At 53.9% G+C, this 19101-nt stretch overlaps 6 protein-coding genes across 6 annotated transcripts; 5 read left to right on the plus strand and 1 right to left on the minus strand.

The window, feature by feature from the left end:
• The first annotated feature begins 109 nt into the window (after positions 1-109).
• On the plus strand, positions 110-4124 carry CAOG_00684 (hypothetical protein). Its single transcript, XM_004365498.2, has 3 exons — positions 110-526; positions 771-3363; positions 3461-4124. Exons 1-3 carry the CDS (start codon positions 146-148, stop codon positions 4045-4047), a joined length of 3561 nt encoding a protein of 1186 aa, XP_004365555.2. The 5' UTR covers positions 110-145; the 3' UTR covers positions 4048-4124.
• Positions 4125-4254: 130 nt separating this feature from the next.
• Positions 4255-4896, plus strand: CAOG_00685 (6,7-dimethyl-8-ribityllumazine synthase subunit). The gene has a single exon (XM_004365499.2). It carries the CDS (start codon positions 4287-4289, stop codon positions 4794-4796), a length of 510 nt encoding a protein of 169 aa, XP_004365556.1. The 5' UTR covers positions 4255-4286; the 3' UTR covers positions 4797-4896.
• A 1466-nt stretch (positions 4897-6362) lies between these two features.
• CAOG_00686 (hypothetical protein) lies at positions 6363-9994 on the plus strand (the record flags this gene model as incomplete). Its single annotated transcript, XM_004365500.2, has 4 exons — positions 6363-7377; positions 7482-8204; positions 8323-8852; positions 8972-9994. 4 exons carry the CDS (start codon positions 6363-6365, stop codon positions 9992-9994), a joined length of 3291 nt encoding a protein of 1096 aa, XP_004365557.2.
• A 1821-nt stretch (positions 9995-11815) lies between these two features.
• CAOG_00687 (hypothetical protein) lies at positions 11816-13796 on the plus strand. The gene is made up of 5 exons (XM_004365501.2): positions 11816-12080; positions 12214-12338; positions 12466-12790; positions 12955-13117; positions 13496-13796. The coding sequence occupies exons 1-5, from the start codon at positions 11850-11852 to the stop codon at positions 13630-13632; spliced, it is 981 nt and encodes a 326-aa protein (XP_004365558.1). The 5' UTR covers positions 11816-11849; the 3' UTR covers positions 13633-13796.
• A 450-nt stretch (positions 13797-14246) lies between these two features.
• CAOG_08436 (hypothetical protein) lies at positions 14247-17263 on the plus strand. Its single transcript, XM_011271705.1, has 2 exons — positions 14247-14743; positions 15976-17263. Exons 1-2 carry the CDS (start codon positions 14388-14390, stop codon positions 16982-16984), a joined length of 1365 nt encoding a protein of 454 aa, XP_011270007.1. The 5' UTR covers positions 14247-14387; the 3' UTR covers positions 16985-17263.
• On the minus strand, positions 17157-18996 carry CAOG_00690 (hypothetical protein). The gene is made up of 5 exons (XM_004365504.2): positions 18792-18996; positions 18421-18591; positions 18111-18223; positions 17893-17995; positions 17157-17723 (listed from the first exon to the last, which is right to left on the minus strand). The coding sequence occupies exons 1-5, from the start codon at positions 18966-18968 to the stop codon at positions 17349-17351; spliced, it is 939 nt and encodes a 312-aa protein (XP_004365561.1). The 5' UTR covers positions 18969-18996; the 3' UTR covers positions 17157-17348.
• Between the last annotated feature and the right edge of the window lie 105 nt (positions 18997-19101).

The following is a 19101-nucleotide window of genomic DNA, read 5'->3' on the forward strand; positions in this document are numbered from 1 at the left end:
TCCTTGGAGATCAATGATCGATTCGCTTTGAGCAGCAAAGCTCGGCCGTTTAGTTTACTGTATAATACTTTTGCTTGTTTTGTTGGGGCTCAGTTCAGATTTTGACCGTTCTTTTTTTTTTTCTGAGCAGCCGAGACCAACAGAAATGCCATTGCTTGGGACGGCGCCGCAGCCGCCTCAGCCACTGTCGTCGTCCTTCTCGTCGGGCGCAGCAGCGGCATCAAGTGGCAGTACTATCAGTAATAGTCTCAGTGGTAGCAATAGTCTCAGTGGTGGCGGATTGAGCCAGACCTCCAGCTCCAGCTCCAGCACCAATACCAATACGCAGCTGCTTCCAGTCGTCCACCCCGGCGCAGTCCACGCCCAGCTGATCAAGCACTCCACCGGCTCCCGATTGCTCAGCGTCAATCCCATTGACGAGCCAGAGCCGTTCGACGTCGAGCTCGAAGGCCATTTTCGGCAGCTGTCCGAGCACGTCGCCGCTGCGCCCGAGCACCGTCCGCTCTCTGCCGTGCTCTTCGAAATGGTGAGCAAAAGCAAAGCCAGCCAAAGTCTGACTCCTTTCTGAGTTCGATCAGCTCAAGTTGCAAGTGGTGGGGAAGCGTTTCGTTGTGAATCCCTCTACTCCGATGCTACTCTCTCCCTTCCACCCTCCCCATACCTCCACTGCACCCTTATTCATGTTTGACATTCAATGGGGGAAATGATGCCGTGCCAATCTAACTTTAATTCAACTGGCGTTTTTGTGTGTATTCTCATCCTTACTGCAGGTGTCCGCGACGCCGCACGCGCACAATAACGTCGTGTCAGCGCTGTGCTATGGCATGCTCACGGGTCTCACGCTGGGGAAACCGCTGCCACAGATAGTCGTCGGCGTTCATCCGCCACTCAACCCTAGTGAATCGGCGGCACTGTCAGAGCTGTCGCTATTGTATTTGCGGCAATTGCGCGACGTTGTTCGGGACAACTTTATCTTTCTCGTGTCCCTGCTGGATCGGCTGTGCGGCACGTTCGCCCATCGCTTGCTGGACAGCGTTCGCCCGCAGGTGGTGGCTCTTGTCGACCATTTGATCGTATCACGCGTTCAGGGTGCCGAGAACCTGGTGCCTCTCCTTTTGCGCCAAATCCGCTCGGGCGACGTGTCGGCGAGCAACACACACTTTGCCTCCCTAGTGCTCGATACGCTCATCCAGCCCCATTTGCAGTGGGTGTACTTGTACCCCGCTCTGGTCTCGCAGATTTTCTACACGTATTTGCGGTTGATTGCCGATCACGCGCGTGTTGCGCCGCAGCTGGATCGGCTTCGGCAAAGAGAGACCGAGTTCTGCCTCACGCTGTGGCGCGAGCGCTTTGTCGATTGCTCGGCAATCGGCCGCGATGTGCTACGCGCGCTCCAGCTTGTCGGCAATCTGCCCGAATTTGCGAGTCTGTGGACAGACCTGATCCACCGCCCAACCACGCTCAACGCCCACTTTCCAGGCGTGAAGCAAATCCTTCGAACCGACACCCGCGCGCGGTTTCTAGTAGGCCGCACCACTCTCGACCTCGAGTCCAAGCTGCGCTTCCTGCTGACCACGGTCAAGCACGGCGAGCTGCGCCGCTATTATCAGTGGTTTGCGAAAAAGTACCTGGAAGCGCCAGAGTCCGAGGCCATGCTGCCTGATCTGATTCGCTACGTGTGCTGCGCCTACCATCCGACCAACGAGGTCCTGGCCTCGGATGTGGCGCCACGTTGGATGACCATCTCGTGGCTCATGTGGCGAGCAAAGTCTCCGACCGCCATGGCGGACGTCAGGCTGGCCCTGTTCTACGACTGGATGTTTTTCGATCCGGCTCGATCAAACATTATGAATATCGAGCCCGGCATTCTATTAATTCAACACATGCTCAATATGAATGGCACGTTTGCCGCTTCGCTGCTCGAGTTTGTCTGCTTGATTGCGACCGAGTTTGTCCCGTCGCTCTCCAGCTCGATTACAACGAGCTTGCGCGCAGCCTTCTACACGTGCGTCAGCAAGCGCGTCATCCCGTCGCTTTCTGCCATCGTCAACCACACGAGTATTGACGAGCCGCTGCGGGACAAGTTTAACACGACATTTCCAGGGTTGCTGGCCGAATGTGGTGGCTCGGGGAAATCGCGACGGCCTTCTGCGACCGATAATGGATTGCGCGGAACTGCAGACGCTGGACCTGCAGGCACGGCGGGTGGTAGTAATACCGGGAGCGATGGCGGGCGGATTAGCCCAAGTTCTCGTGCTCCTGTTCCTGCTGTTGCTGTTCCCTCTGTTGTTACTGCTGCTCCCTCTGCTGTTACTGCTGCTGCTGCTGCTGCTGCTGCTGCTGCTGCTGCTGCTGCTTCGACCGCTGCTTTGCCGAGCGTTGCTGTTGGCGCTAAATCTCCTGCGTCTGATTCTCAGGACGAGCCGATAGGTGTGGATCCGCCCGCCATCGCAGACTCCATGACTGATCTCGTTTCGCCGACTCCCGGCGAGGACACGGTGACCGGCATGGACATTGTTGATGAAAAGGAGCCAGAACAAGTGACCGACGACCAGATTGCGGATATTTTGCATGTGAGCGTGGCAGATCTTGTGCGCGCGCCAGCGTCCGAGGCCGCGGCCAACGCCGTAGTGCGCATTGCAGAGTGCCTAAACTCGCCAGCCGCAACGCCTCCAACTATCTTTACGTACGAATCGGGCATCGGAGAGGCGCTTGAGAATGCCCTTCCTCTGTCGTTGGTCGCGTCGACAGGCTCGCCAGCTGCGCTACTCGGGTGGTATGGCGCACTTTTTGCTCTTGTGGACACGCTCGAGGGAACGCAGCGATCGGTCGCCTGGAAGTTCCTGTTGCAGCATCTTCGAGGCCCGGTACCGTCGGTGTCGTACATGGCATGGCTGTATGCATTTGCACGTCAAGATCACGTCATCTACGAGCTGTACGACACTGTGCTGGCAGCAACACACTCGAGCGGAGATGAGGAGGAACGGCGGTTGACTTTTTGCGCCGACTGCATCGTTGCTCAAGACACGTCCGTCCACTTGTTCTTTTTCATTGTCACTTCTGTGGCCTTTCGATCTCGACTCGCCGACCTCGCGCGCGGCAACACGGCGCTATTACATGCTGCTGTTGGCATTCTGGACGCCTCACAGCTCTATCGAATGGTGTGCGATGTCTCGCTCCAGCGGTACACGCTGGGCTGGACTGTGCAAACGATGGTCGAGACTGCCGACTGGGAAACGTTCGAACAGCAGGCTGTATGGCAGCTTGTTGTTGCAGAGATTGCCAGTCCATTGTGTGGTCGTACGCACGGGCAGGCAGCGTCTGAATTTGTGCAAGGTGTGCTGGATGCGCTCCGCATGTCAGGTATGTTGACACGGATAGGTTTTTGTAGGTGTGGAGCTTTCCTCTTTCCGCCCTTCACCAGCTCATCGCTTGACTGCTTGTTCTCGTCTTTGTTTAGAGTCGTGCCCAGAAGCGCTGACCGGGTTGCTGCCTCTGATTTGCAATCTTGCTCCGACGCCCGAGCTCGTGGCCGCCGCGCTGCAGCTGTCTTCGCGGGATGCGCACGACTTTGTGCGTCTGGTTTTGAACACTTGGGTGCTGCGTCATCGACCAGAGCTGTTGAACAGTGTGCAGACCTTTATGGATCGAGTTCAAGCCGTGTCCAGCGATGACACGACGCAGCAACAGCGTGCAACCACTGGTGTCCGCCAACTTCTTCACGCCATCGAGGCGAATGAAAGGGCCGCGAGCACGCCATCCAGTCATCGTGCTCGGTCGCGCGACGCTTCTTCGTCGTCGTCATCATCAGCCGCGTCCTCGCACGAGCTGCATGAGGCTGCAGTCGCTGCTCGAGCAGCGTTGCTCTTTCCCCGCAGTCGCCTTGACGCCGTTGAGGGCATGCTTGCCTACGCTGGTCTCGACGCCGAGACCGTTGCCAGCACCTTCCCAAAGTGCGCGAGCTACATTGACGGCATGCGCAAGCGCCGGCCTCACAGTGATGACGATGAAGCTACCGACCGCCAGATCAAGCGTGCACGGGAGTGATGTGGTTTTCGTTTCGGTCATTTTTGACCAGCGTTGTGTTATTATGATTTCAATACAAGGGTTGTTCAACCGCACCACTGAACTTGTGGCTGGATCGATTTCCTCACTATTGGCTGGATCGATTTCCTCACTATCGTTGAGTATTGAGCAGTGTGAGTACCAGATCTCAGATCTGGAAACATGTTACGAGCCGCTCGGCTCAGTCTCCGTTTGTTTCTGTTTGCGAAATAATCACCGCGATGGCGACAGCACACAAGGGCGTTGAGCTGCCGACCCTGAACGGCCGAGGACTGCGCATCGGCATTGTGCGCGCACGATGGAACCCGACCGTGATTGATGCGCTGAACGCCGGGTGTCGCGCTGCGCTGCTTGAGAGCGGGGTGGCCGAGTCGGACATTGTCGAGGTGATGGTTCCGGGCTCCTACGAGTTGCCGTTCGCAGCCAGCGTGCTGCTCAACTCTGCGGATGCCAAGGTGGACGCTGTCGTGTGCCTCGGCTGCCTGATCAAGGGCGAGACCATGCACTTTGAGTACATTTGCGAGGCCGTCACGCAGGGCATCATGCGGCTGAATCTGGACAGTGGCAAGCCAGTCATGTTTGGCGTGCTCGCCTGTCTCACAATGGACCAGGCGCTCGCTCGCGCGGGGCTCGGCGACAGTCCCTCCAAGCACAACCACGGCATCGACTGGGGCAAGGGTGCTGTCGAGATGGCTCTGCTCCGAACGCAGTTCCCTCGCAGCTCAAAGTGATTTCGCGGTTGTTTTTTTCCACTGTGCTCATCGCGTCGCAGAGAGGGTTAGCATCGTGTAACAATGTAATAAAAGAAACACAACAAAGTGCATGTTGCAACCAAGGTGTACCGTTTGCTGTTATTGCGCTATTTAAGATGCAGGTTTCAAGAAATGGATGGAATCTCAGAATGCTTTTCCCGCCATCGTTGTTTGTCGGCACAATTTCGCAGGTCGACCTTCGCCTCACCCATCCCCACCCCCGGCTGTTGTTCATTTGCTGTATGATCTGTTTGCATGTAGCTTTTGTGTTCCACTTGCACTTGGGCACTGCTGAGCGTGTATCGCGCAATGCAGTCTCTCTTTTTTTTTTCTTTTTTTTTCTTCATTGTGCTAATATGTATGTCTTATTTTGTCTTTTTTTTTTTTTTTTTTTGGCCTTTTGGTGTCTCCATACGCTCCACACACACGCTCGCACACACACGCGCATACGTCCTATGTGCGACACCCCGTTTGCATGCCTCTAATGATACCTTCGCTCGATACCCCCGCTCGCTTGTGCCGCGGGCTGCTGGTGGAAGTGACACGTCGTTGCCCCCTTCGATGCCACATGCCTTTGCGAGGCAGCGCATCGTCATGGGCCAAATTCCGCTCCTCGGCTGCGTCCTCACCTGCTTCCTCCTTGCTCGGCCGTCCTTGCTCAGCGGCCATGCCTGCCTTCCCGGAGCCTCGAGCGTCTCCTCCGGGCGGCAGACTCGCAGCGATCACTGGAGGCTCTTTTTTTTTTTTCTTTTTTTCTTTTTCTTCTTTTCTTTTTTTTTTTTTTGCGCTTTGAAACTGGGCCAAATTCATTCACTATTGTGCGGTGCAAACGGGTGGTCGGCGCAGCACTGGTGCATGACGATATCCCAAACGCGTTACTGTGCACGACCGATGGGCGAGTGAGGGGTTTGGGCAGCTCGCCCCAACACGAAAAGCGCAGAGAATGTGAATTGGAAGCGAAAACAAAAAAAAAAAAAAAAAAACCTGCCGGCATTCATTGCCTCGAGCAGAGGGAGTCAGGGGGAGTGGGGGGAAGTGCGATGAGGTGCTCCCGACATGCAGGCCACAGCAGTGTGCCCAAGTATTGATAGCGTCCCCCAGGTCAAGCGTGATGCCACGTCTCAACGGTGACTTTGGCAAAAGAAGCAGCATTGCAGAAATCAATCACTTTTAAAAAAAAAAAAAAAGCCAAAATGAAATGAAAATGAAAATGAAGAGCGGATTTTTTTTTTTTTTTTTTTTTTTTTTTTTGTGAACGAGTGTGTGTGCGTGTTTCCTTTTTGCATTGGCATTCGTTGCTTGTTTCTGTTGGATTTCGTGTCTCTAACCTTGTCTTGATCGCTTGCTTGCCTTTGGACAGATCCCTCGGGGCATCGGGACCAGCGCAACTTCTGTCGCTGCTTCGTTTCGCCTTTTTTTCTTCTTCTTCTTCTTCTTCATCGTCCATCACTCCCATCCAACTGCATAGACGCCCCGTGGTTTTCGTGTGATTGCGCCGCGCGGTAGCTCTTTCGTCTTCTTCTTCTTGTGTGTGTGTGTGTGGGGATGGAGCCAGACACGGGAAGCAACGTCGAAACGACGCTCCGGTTGCGCACCTCCATGTCGGCCACAAGCGTCCCTGCAAGCCCGAGCCCCGTTGCCGACATGCAGCTCATCTCGCACGGTCGTTCCGCGTCTTCGTCGGCGTCGGCATCGCATTCGGCGTCCGGCAGCTCGTCCAACCTGGCAGAGCAGGACGCCGCGCTCGAGTCGCCGCTGTCATCGTCGGCATCGTCCATTGCAAGCCTCGAGCGGAAAGCCCTTGCGATGAAAAAGAGCTCGTCCATGGATATTGCGCTCACCGACTCGCCCCTAACTGTGCGGGCCGCCGTCGGACCCTCCCGCCTTTCCTCAGACATTAGCAGCTCGTTCGCTCCCGCGAGTGGTGGCGCCCAGGTCAGCTCGACGGCGTCGGACAGCAACGGCAGCTCCACTACTGCAGAAGCCACGGCTGCGGCAGCTGCGGTGACTGCCAAGTCAGCCACTGCCAAGCGACGGAGTCGACGGTCTTCAGCGTCGGCCTCCATGTCCCATTCCTTCTCGCCTTCGCCACTATCGACCATCCACTCGTCGTCTCAGAATTTCGGCTCGGATGGTGGCAACTCTGCCTCTCCTCTTCACTCGACATCCAACAACCAATTGACAGATCTTGGAGGCTCGCTGGGGCCGCCACCGGTCGCCAACAATGCGCGTCGAAAATCCATCTCCAACTCGCTGACCAACATTACCGACTCTGTCAAGGAGATGCTTGGCATGCGCACCTCGTCGCCAGGCGGTCCCGGGGACGCTGGACTCTCCGCCCCGTCTTCTGCCTCCTCGTTCTTGACCCCGCTGGATTCCTCGTCGAACGCCAATGGCGTCATTGCGGCGGCATCCAGCACCGAAACACTGGCTGTCGCCCCCACCTCCAACACCACCAGCCTGCGGCGGCCATCCCAGCAAACATCGCCGTCCTCGTCGTTTGCCACGCTGCCGCTGTCGGCCGGCGCCGGAGGAGAGGGAGCGGGAGCGGGCTCTTCGAGTAGAGTAGCAGAAAGTTTTCCACCCTCGGTCAACAAACGCAACGGCTGTGGAGCAAGATTGTGGGCGGCAAGGACAAAGAATCAACGCCGTCACGTTCGTCAGAATCCGAAGCCCTCAACGGAGCGCCCTCTCCGAACAGTGCAGCTTACAAACGGCGGCGATCGATGGACGACTCGGCTCGGTACTCGACCAACTTTGGCGGGCTGTCGCAATCATCTCCGCGAAACAGCGTATTCAACGCGAGCACGGATGATGTTGTTGTGGAGCCGTCGGCCCGCACGCGCCACTCGCACTCGCGCTTCAGTGGCCACTCGGTAGAACCGCGCCGCGATGTGACACGCGTGTGGCAGTATCTGGACGGAGATGGCGCGTTGATTGAAACGTACAAGTCTGTCCATGTTAGCAAGTTATCTGCGCACGAGTTGTCCGTGTGCAAAAAGCACGTGGCGTACGTTCTCGGCGACTATCTTAACACCACCATCCGCGTCCCGAAGGGAGCCGGCGGCAAAAAGCACCATTTCGACCCCCAAGCCTCCATCAAGCACGCAGTCTCGGCCGTGATGGACGGATTCAACAACTCGCCGTTGAGAAAGTCCAGCAAGGTTGAAACCCAGCCGTCGGCGCCCTCGGCGTCAACGTCCTTGCCCGTCACCGCGACGTCCAGCTCGTCCAACTCGCCCGCTCCTTCGTCCGGTGGCTTTTCCGTGTTTGGCGTCAGTCTCGACAAGCTGCTCGAGCACGATGTTTACCACTTCCGCACTTCGCTTGTCAGCCCAAACGTTCCGATGATTGTGCAGTCGTGTATTCAACACTTGGATGCCGAAGGTACGTGACCAAAGGCAGTGTCTGATTCGCTTTTTTTTTGTTGCTTCCTCTTCTTGCTTTCGCAAGAGTTGGTTCTCACTCTGATTTCTTGTTGCGCTTTTGTGCGTGTGGTGTACAGGCACGAGTTTGAGTGGTATTTTCCGCATTTCTGGTTCGGCACGCCGTATGAAGGAACTCAGGGAAGAGTTTACACACGGCACCCCTGTCAAGCTCGGTGACTATTCTGCCCACGACGTTGCAGGAGTGCTGAAACAATTCTTCCGCGAGCTTGCGCAGCCGCTTTTGACCTCGGAGCTGTATCCAGCCTTCCTTGCTACCAAACGATTTGACCCTCACACTATCCGGCCGCGCGTGCTTCAGCTGCTCTGTTTGCTGCTTCCTGTCAGCAGCCGCTCAACTCTTGAGGCGCTGCTCAAATGTCTGTCGCGCATCGAGGCCAACTCGGAGCAGTTTGTGCAGGGCGATGGCACACAAACCGCCGGAAATCGGATGGATGCCGGCAATCTGGCCGTCGTGTTGGGCCCGAACATTTTGCACAGCGGTAAGACGATCAAGGCTGCCAACGTCGACATGGGCGACATGGAAGAGCAGCTCGCGGCCGTGGATGTGGTCAAGACCTTGATTGAACATTATAACATTCTATTCCAGGTATGACGCACGCCGTGGCGAGTGGTTTGTTCTTTTCGTTTTTGAGGGTGCGATTTGTTGTTGTCATTTGTGGCAAGATTTCTCATCATTTTTTTTCTCCCATTTTTTTTTTAACACAGGTTCCTGGCGTGGTGATTGAAAAGATTGCCTCCGAGCCTGCCAACCTCACGCTGGAAGTGGACCAGCTACGACACAACCGCCAGAGCAGCACGCACAGCGTCAACTCGTCTGAAAGCGGCAGCCGGCCCGTCTCGTCCCTTCTCGATCCGAATGACATTGGTCTATCACCAACACCGTCACCCCTTGCTCCTCGACGTGTCGAGCACGTGACGTCTCTCCCAGACTTGTCCAGTCCATCCAGCCCAACCAGTCCAACTGAAGGAACGACGACGACGACGACGACGACGACGACGACGACGAACAATCGCTCCTCGTCTCTGATGGACGATCCCACATTGCTGGCCTTCACCAGCCCTTCCGGCTCGCGTGCAGACCTTGCTGCCGTTGTAGCAGAAGCCGCCCAAGCCGACACCCACACGCGTGAACCATCCGCATCCGCCGAGAGTGATAGTGACGTTGTGCCCGATGTTGTCAGCGCCGCTCCCTCTGCGTCCCCGACCAACGCACGACCCAAAAAGCGAGGAGAGGTGAATCGTGCACAGTCGTTTTTGGCTGCCATGGACTCGAGCTCTGCTGTTGCTTTGGCTCCCGCTCCTGCGACTTCGACGACTTCTGCGTCCTCTGCCCGTAGTGCCGCCCTGCAAGCAAACATGTTTGGGACGGTGCTGGCTTCCCAACCTTCAGCCGCGCCTGCGCAGTCGGCCGCGCCAGCCAACGGATCGCTGGCGGCTCCCAACGGCGAGAAGTCTATGCGCCGCAGTCCCAGTCCGCGTGCTGCCAACTACATCAACTCAATGTACGGCTCAAACAACCGCCAGAGCATGGCTGTTGCGCTGCAGTCGGAGCGTAGCAGGTTTGGGCAGTCGTCAATCGAGTCCGATGGCGGCGACAACAATCGCAATTCGTTTGCGATCGCCACACGGGATTCGGATCCTCAAACGCCAGCTGGCCCTGCCGCACCCGATGCCCCCGAGTTGAGTCCCGCATCATCGGACCCCGACCTCGATGGCACTCGTGTTTAAGCTTCTTCAGGTTTGAGTGATGGATAGGCTGTTGTTTGTTTGTTTGTTTGTTTTTGGTCGTTTGTGTGATAATTCTCTGTACTTGGTGTTTTCTTTTTTGCGTTTCATGACATTACACTTGAGATTTCTTGTACTTGGTTTTTTGCTGCGGTTCATTCCATATACTATCCCGATCATTAAATTTCGACCCCCCCTCTTTTTTTCACTTTTTCGCCCTCCCTGGGACCTGTGTTGCTTTCCGTCTCGCCCGCGGAATGTTCATTCATGGTACAGTGTACCAGACACATTTTAGAAGTGAAGCAGCGGGCTGGGAGTTAAGATTCGAAGCGAGAACAGACAAAAATGAAAACTCAAAAAAACAGAAAAAGAGCGGCTTTTTTGCCCAATTTTCACAAAGCATTACATGGCACACAAACAACGTGTCGCAGCGCCTTCGCTCCACTTCAGTACTTGGTATAACCACCATTGGCATCTATCACAGCTTGAATGCGGCGCGGCATCGATGAAATGAGATCGCGGCAGACCTCTGGCGTGAGCACTTCTTCGTAGACCGCTTGGAAGCGTTCCCACAACGCGGCCTTGCTCTTGATCTCCCTCTCCTGGTAGATCTTGTTCTTGACCATGTTCCACGCATTTTCGATGGGGTTGAGGTCGGGAGAGTTCGCAGGCCAGTCCAGGACGGTGATCTGATTGGTTTCGAACCACTTCGCCACATCTTTTCTTTTGTGACAAGGGGCATTGTCATGCATGAAAATCATCTCGTTTTTGTTGTTCCACACGCGAATGCTTGCTAGCAACTCGCTCTCCAAAACTGAGAGGTAGGTGTCGCCGTTCATGACGTCGCCGACCTCGCAGAAAAGCGAAATTCCGAAACGAGAGATGGCGCCCCAAACATTGATATGGCCACCGCCGAACTTGACCGTGCCCTGCACGCATCGATCGGTCAACGTTTCGCCAACCAGACGCCATACACGACCACCGTTGTTGTTCCTGTAGAGATAGAGAGCAGTCTCGTCGGAGAAGACGACCCTCAGCCAGTCATCGACGGTCCAATGCTGATGAGCGAGTGCAAAGGCCAAGCGTCGCTCTTTGTGTGTCTCTTTCAAGAGGGCTTTTTTGACCTTCGCTCCGTTGACAAGTCCTGCACCATGCAGCACCCTTCTTATCGTGCATGGAGAGACACGAACTTTGGACAATGTGCGCATAGTGGCGGCCACTTCGGGTGCGGTGTCGGACTCATCGAGGAGGATCTGTGCTACAATGTTGTTGCGGTGAAATGACTTGAGCTTGCTGGGGCGACCGGGGCGGGGGCTGTCGCTCGTCGTCGCCCTTCCCGAGAAACGTTGGGTGATGCTGATCACTGTAGAACGTGGGAGGTGAAGCTGGGTGGCGATCTTGTTGTAGGAGAGGCCAGCATTTCGCAACGCGAGCACTTGACCGCGGACGACCTCCCTGGGCATCTTGTCCAGCACGGGCAGCGGTCTTTTTGGTGAAGTTGGACGCAGCCATACCGGGGGCTGTCTGGGAGCCACGCGGGACGTGGACTGACTGCGTGTGCGAGTCATGCGCACAAAAAGACTGAACCCAAACCAAAATTTGGGCGGGAAAAGTGAATTTTTTGAGTTTCCTTATATTTTTTATTTTGCTCGCTGCTGCTCTGATATGACTCACAACCCCCGCTCCCGGTGTTCATCAGACGTTCGGTACACCGTACCATGAATGAACATTCCGCGGGCGAGACGGAAAGCAACACAGGTCCCAGGGAGGGCGAAAAAGTGAAAAAAAGAGGGGGGGTCGAAATTTAATGATCGGGATAGTACAAAGTAGTTCTTGCACCGAAAACGGACGACATCGAATGGCAGCTCACATCATTCCGCGTGTGATGCGCCCCGCGTTCGCCGCCTCTACCACACCAGCCAGTGCTGACATGCCACGGCGTGTTCGCATCTTGCAGTTCAACACGCTGGCCGACGGGCTGTCGGACGCGTTCCCGCTGGTCGAGAAGCGGCTGCTGTCCTGGCCGCACCGCTCAGCCCTGCTGCTCCAAGAGATCCTTGCGCATGATCCCGACATTGCATGTCTGCAGGTTTGTGCATTGGTTGTGTGTTTGCTTTGGCGCCCGCCAGGTGTACAGTCGTCGTAGAAGTCGATTGAGCCATTGATTCGCACAACAAGGCTGATGCGAGCTCACTCGTTGACCCCATCCTTTTCAAACACAGGAAGTGGACCACTTTGATGACTTTTTCGAATCCGAGCTTGCCCAGCATGGCTACACTGGCATTTTCAAGCCAAAGCGCGACGACGGCAAGGCAGACGGCTGCGCGACCTTCTTCAAGCGGTCAAAGTAAATTCGCAGAACATTTGACTGGTGCATTTCGAGCTGTTCTTTTGTCATACAAGCTGGCGTTTTGGTACTAACTAGCATTGGTACTAACTGGCGTTGACACGCTGCTTCTGGTAACGCTCGCTAGATTCGAGGTGCACATTCGGCAAGACCTCGAATACCGTAAAGTGATTGACGACAAGGACGTGTCGCAAGTGGCCATCTTGACCGTGTTCAAGCCCGCAGGAGTCGCGCCGAACGCGGACGGGATTGTGTCGCGCGAGGGCCTCTTTGCCGTGCTTAACACACATCTGAAGGCGAAAGACGAGTTTGAGGCAACGCGGGTCAAGGAAGTGTCGGCGGTATTGGACGTGTTGGCAAAACTCCAAGCACAGTTCCCACGCATCCCGATGGTCATCTCGAGCGACATGAATACGGAACCCACCGGTCCGGTGTATGAGCTGCTTGAGAAGGTATGCTACAGTGCTGGGCCTACGAAGAGAATGGCAACTGTTTTTTTTTTTTTCTTGTTTTGGGCCTGGTGGTTGTTATTTGTTTGTTTGTTTGTTTTTTGGAGGGGCTCTAATCACTATGCTCTGATCTGTTGGATCGGAATAATCTGGTCGGTATGCTGCAGGGCTTGGTGTCGTTCTCTGGCTCATCTTATACCCATCGCTTGTCGCTTAAAAGTGCGTATGCGCTGTACAAGGACGGAGGTGGCGAACCAGACTACACAACGTGGAAGATTCGGCCGCCAGTCGAAGTGGCCCGCGTGATTGACTATCTTTGGTACACTCCGGGTAACGAACAACACAAGGAGAAGACGCAGAGAGTCCCAGTTGAACGCTCGCTGTTTCTGTTGCTGGGTTGTTCGTCAACGAGAGCTTTGCCTAACTCATCGTTTTCCGCTGTTTTTGGTTGTGTTTGATTCATGGTATTCTGCGGTTTTTTACACGTACGGTGCCTTCGCTCGTGCTGTATCAGGTAATTTCGACTCTGCTTTTTGTGTGGAATTTGCTGCTGTTTGGGTGTGTCGTGAAGTGCTGCATTGCCCACCACAAGCCGTTTTGTTGTTGCTTGCTCGTGAATTTCGGCGGATTCCAATCTCTGTTGTCATTTTGCATACTAACGCTTCTCGCGCACCTCCGTCTGTTTTTCACCACCACACCACACCGCAGAAACCCTCCTTCCCATCCAGTTGCTTGCATTGCCTGGTCCCGAGACACTTCCGCCAACGCGCCTCCCGAGCGAGAATTACCCGTCCGACCACTTCGCGCTTCTCGCAGAGTTTGGATTCCTACCCGCGAGCATGTAGAAGGAACTCGGTGCGACACGCTCTGCGGTATGGCCTGGCACCTGTCCCCCCAAAGCAGGCAGGCAAGCAGGCAGGGGCGTGGGAGGAACGTGCCGAAGGAATACAACAACACTATTTTGTTTTTGTTTTCATTACAGTTTACGTTTAATTCAATGTCTTTCTCGAGAGCTGTACCTCCTCTCTTTGTTTCTCTCCATCCTTGCGATGATTTTATTCTTACTCTCCGGGTGATCTTGACTGGTACGCACGCTGGGGGGTGGTGGAGCGGGTCGGCACCGTCGGCAAAACTGATGACCACACACAGCAACTGAATGCTCCGCAGGATTTTTTGTCTTGTGGGAGCGATCTAGATGTTTGCTCGCGCACTCTCGCAAGGCATTGCCAGCACCGCCCCCGCTCCACGGAACCCAAAGCCAAAAGGGTCGGTGTCAGGAACGCTCCTATGTGTCATTGACGCAGGTGTCGGCTTGCCAGCAACGACGGCAAAAACCGCGCCGCGTTCCAATCCCTATTCAAAAAAAAATCATACAATAATCAAAAAAAATCAAAATTCCAATGTTTTCTTTTTTGTGTTTTTGTTTTTTTGGCGTTTTGTTCAGTCTTTTTCCGCTTTGGTTTTTTTTTTTTTTTTTTTTAATCGAACCTTCGTCCTTTCCCCACCCACCTCTTCTGCTGCTATTGCTGCTGCTGTGGAGCACACTAAGAACAACTGCAACAATCCCAGTTCTCGTTGAATTTTATTGAACGCACTCGCGATGGCTCCGTCAGACCCACCAAACGGGACATGCGGGTACCCGTACCTGGGCTTTCCCACTTGCACGGAAACGTATGCCGATTCGATGGGCGCCTCGTTCACCATCTTCCACGGCATTTACGGCACAGTAGCTGCAGTGCTGTTTGCGGCTGCGCTGGTGTGCTACGTCCGCATCGCAAACAAACTCGGCACGTACGATCCACGCAATAACCATCTGGTGCTCATCTTCCTCATGAACGTAATTGGCGCCTGCATGTGCGCCCGCCTTATCGATCCGCTCACCTGGGGAGGCATCACTCCCCAATGGGTTGACGGCCTTCTCTTTTGCAACGGATCCAACGCCGCCATGACTGCAGCGTAAGTTGGTTTTTTTGTTTTTTGTTGGGTTTGTTGGATTGGCAAACCCTTTTTGTTTTTCTTTTTTGATTTTTTTTTTCTTTTTTTGAATGCCGTTCTTTTTTGCATTCAAAAAATCACAAATCGATGTTGATCTGGATCTTGAAATCTGGATTACGTGTGCTCTGCGTTTCTGCTTTGGTCGATGCACAAATCGTGATGCGTTTCATCTTGACGTTTGCTGTTCGAAGCAAATTGATGGCTCGGCTGATTGTGTGTGGCGGCGCCGTTTCTCGCTTTCTTTTTTTTCTTTTTTTTTTTTTTTGTTTGGTTTTTTTTTTTCTTTTTTTTTCTTTTTTTTTCTTTTTTTTGTTGGTTGGGACGGAGGTTCTCGAATGGACCCAGCCAATTTCACTTGGCGTTGCAATGCAACTGTGGTGTGAGATGCCTGCAGCTATTGGCTGACTATTGCGAATCTGACCTCCATCGAAACGACCCCAACGTTCGCAAAACAAAAAAACCAAAAATCTACTGAGTGAATCATTCCTGATGCGTCTTCCCCCCTCGTACAAGAAAACGGGGTGTGGTGGCTAGTCTTGTCTGGTGGAGATTCGCTTGGAGAAAGCAAGGATGCGAGGGGGGGTGGCAAGTGAAGAATCGGCTGCGAAAGTGGCTGCGCGAGCGACAAATCCAATTTGTTAAGCTGGTTTCGTGGCTGTTTTGTGGATCTTGGATCTAGTCAATGATGATGTGATCCGGTTTTTTTTTTATTTTGAAAAAACAAACCGAGCGTGATCCACATTCTTTTCTTGTTGCTTTGTAACAATTGGGAAAAAAAAAACACAAGAAATATCAAAAACTCCGAGCCAACTCTTCGCTACCCTCCACACAGTACTCCACTCTCGTGAAACTGTGTGTATCTGTTGTGACTCTGTACAATGAGCGTGGAACTCGCCTCAGTGGCAACCGAACTTTCTCTTGAATTTAAATTGCGTTGCACGCGCAAGAGTTTTTAAATTGGTTTAATTTGTTTACGTTTCGGGGCTCGACTTTTAAAAACCAGTTTTTGAATGATGATGATGATGAAAACACACCCTGCATCACGGGATGGCGATATTCCATGAGATTTTCCTTTGTTAGCAGGACGACGCTTCCCAAAAAAAAAAAGCGAACAAAATCATCGCTTCAGAAAAAACAAAACCCGATTGTCTCCATTCTCACTTGACAAATACACCTTTTCTGCTTTGCAACAGAATCATGACATACATGTCGTGGATTCGCTTCTACTCGCGAACAAGCTTCTCGAGGCGCTTGGAGTCATTCATCCGCTACCCGTACTACATTTGCCTGGTTGTGCTCTGGACTGTGCCCAACGTGCTGGTGCTGCTGTCCTACCTGATGGGCCCGTACTATGCGCTGTCGGGTCTGCGCTACATGATCTACACTGTGATTCTGTGCGTGTGGGCCTTCTTTGGCAGTATCTTTGGCATCACTGTCTACCGCTCGCTGGACTTGGCCCAGAAGCGCTATCTTGCACTGCTGGGGATGCCCAGTGCTGCCGTCAACTACGAGGCTACCGCGGCGGCCTTTGTCGTGCCCCAAGTCGCCATTACGAGCAAAGGTGAAGCGCGACGCAACGAGCGCAACCGGGAGCTCCACCGTGTTCACGTGCTGCGCCGCCTGCTGCGCATGATCCACGCGGCCGTCATCCTGACGGTGATTGCGACAGCAGTGCTCGTGTACGTCGCCACGGTCGACTTTGTGCAAAAGATTGAGTTTGACGCACACCTGCCTCCCACCCCTTCCAACATCGAGCTCTTCAAGAAGTTTTTGCCCGAGCTGGTCCACATCCTGATGCTGATTGCTGGTATCGTGGCATTTGGCCAGTTCTCCGACGTTACCCGACACCTTGACAACAACAGCGGTGGTGCCTCGTCCAACCGCACCAGCAGCGTTGGTATGGAGAAGAACATGTATCGCATCGACGCCAACAACAACAGCATCCACTCGGAAAGCGACTGCAAGTCGGACGATGCGCTTGGCAGCGTCCACAACCTCACCCGACTGGCAGCCGACAGTGGCATCGACCTGCGGGCCGAGGGCGTGGACTCTCGCGCCGAGACTCTGGACAAGTGTTCGGAATTGGCGGATGACTCGCTGCCACCCTCTCCGATGGTAGATGTGGAAGTGGTGCAAATCACCTTCGATTCTGGCTCTGGCACCACGACCCCAGCCACCCCTGATGCCGCAGAGTTTGTGTAAAGTCGAAGCTGCGAAGACAAGTCTCCAGCCATCGCTATTCTCTCCTCCTCCTCCTCCTCCTTCCAGTAATTATTCCTCTTTGCGACTCTTCGCAAGAGATCATTATCTTGTCCGTATATTTGTTTTTCCTGCCAGTGTTTAATATCCTTTTCTTGTCAGCGAGTTATTTTCGTCTTGCGTTCTTGTTCAGTACCGCCAGTCTGCGGGATACTGTTTCAAGTTGGTTTATCGTGTTAGTGCTACATCTATCAAGCAATCGAATAGATTTTTTTTAACCTCTCCTGCATTGCAATGCTGCAACTTGAATGCTTCAAAATTCCAACAACAAAAATGCTTGAGCAACAACCTATCCGAACCATGCGCCTCATTCATCGTCGTCGTCGTCGTCGTCGTTTGCCCGTCCGACAGTTCCTCGCTGTAACCGGCTCGTGCTAAAGCCAGTCGAGACTGACCGCTTGGAAGACTCGTCCACGGGGACTGCCAGCTCGCGGACTATAATCCGCTCCACCGACAGGAACTCCTCAACATCTGCAAATACAAACTCGTCTCCAAGACGATCGGTCAAGCGCACAAAGTTGCCGACAAGCTCGCCGCCTTTGTACACCAGAATGGTCGGAAGAGTGTCGATGGTGAACTTGTCGCTCAGACTGCGCGCAACAGCCTTGAGGAACTTGACATAGGGGTGTTGTTTCGCGAGGAGTCCGAGAATTTGATTCAAGACATGGCACGGGGTCGAGTACTGCACAAGCAAGAAAGCAAAATGAGTGGTGAAGGTGTGAGAGGGAGGTTTTCACTCGGACTGGTGGAAAGTTTCGGTCTGACGTTGGGGACTCGACCGCAACAAATCGGGCCTCATTTGTTTTTGCGAAACTAGATGAAGCAATGACCCGCGATAAAACTGGACTCACAGCGTCGTAAAGATGAATGACCACATTCACGCCCTTGTCCTCCTTGTCGATTGCATCCACATACTGCGCTGCGTTCACTTCACGAATGAAGCCAAACTTGGGTCTGCAAACGAGGAACATCATGAAAGCCAGCAACGTGCAGCAAAACGTGAGCACACAAGCAACGAATCGCAACAAACCATGAAACGAAAATCTCGCAAGGCACAAGCAAGACGCACCGCCCCAGTTGCTGTTGCTTGAGCTCCAAGACACGCTTTTCGGCATAGGACTTCATGAACTCGTCGTCGGCAAGCAAATCGTCTTCGTCCAGCTCCTCTTCATTGTGCCCACTCTGCAGCAGTCCAAAGATACAACACGGTGATTCGTGTTAACATCGAGCCGAGCCAGGCAACGCAACTGCAAGGTTTTTGCGATTCCTTTTTTTTTTTTTTTTTTTTCGATAGATCTCCAATCAAAGGATACCATGCTTGCTGCACAATGCTTGGTCGTGGCAACGCAACAACGCTGGCTGCAGCAACAACAACTCACCGAATCGAGTGTTCGCCCAGTCATGGCCAACCGCGACATGAGCTCCTTGCGCTTGGCGGCTTCAATCATGGCCTCCTCTTTGAGGTATTCCTTGTACTTGCCATAGTCTGCCAGCACGCCCTTGGGACCGGTGGCCTTCTGGAACGGTGTGGGCATGCGCTCGAACGGAGTCTGCCAGCAACGGACCTCTGGGTCAGTTCAAACCAGCTCCTCCAGTCAATTCCCCGCAATCTTTTGGCTCAAAGTGTAGCACACAGATCAAACAACCCCTCTTGTTGTTTGCTGTTTTTTTTGGGGGGGAGGGGGGGGGTTAATCCGTCGTGGAAGGGTTCTGCCGTCACAGCTTCACCGTCTCTCTGTCCATCACTCACCCGCTCGTGCGCCTGGGATGCTGGAATAAAGCCTGGCGCGTCGTCTCCGTTGCCTTTGCAGCAGCGGTCGTCGTCGCACTCGTCGTCGGGAAGCCCGCCACGACGCGACTCGGCGTCCGGATCGCCGTCCATGGCGCCGTCAATCTGATCGAGCAACGCGTCCTCCAGTGCCGACATGACCCAAGAAAAAAAAAAAAAAAAAAAAGGACTGCACAAAGCAAGAAGGCGTACGAAATGTGCAAGATGTTGTGATGCATGGAAGAATCATGTCCATCATCCTCAATGGCAAAGTGCTCAGATTCACAATGCT

This window comes from Capsaspora owczarzaki (assembly GCF_000151315.2).
Source record: "Capsaspora owczarzaki ATCC 30864 unplaced genomic scaffold supercont2.1, whole genome shotgun sequence".
Lineage (NCBI taxonomy): Eukaryota > Filasterea > Ministeriida > Capsasporidae > Capsaspora > Capsaspora owczarzaki.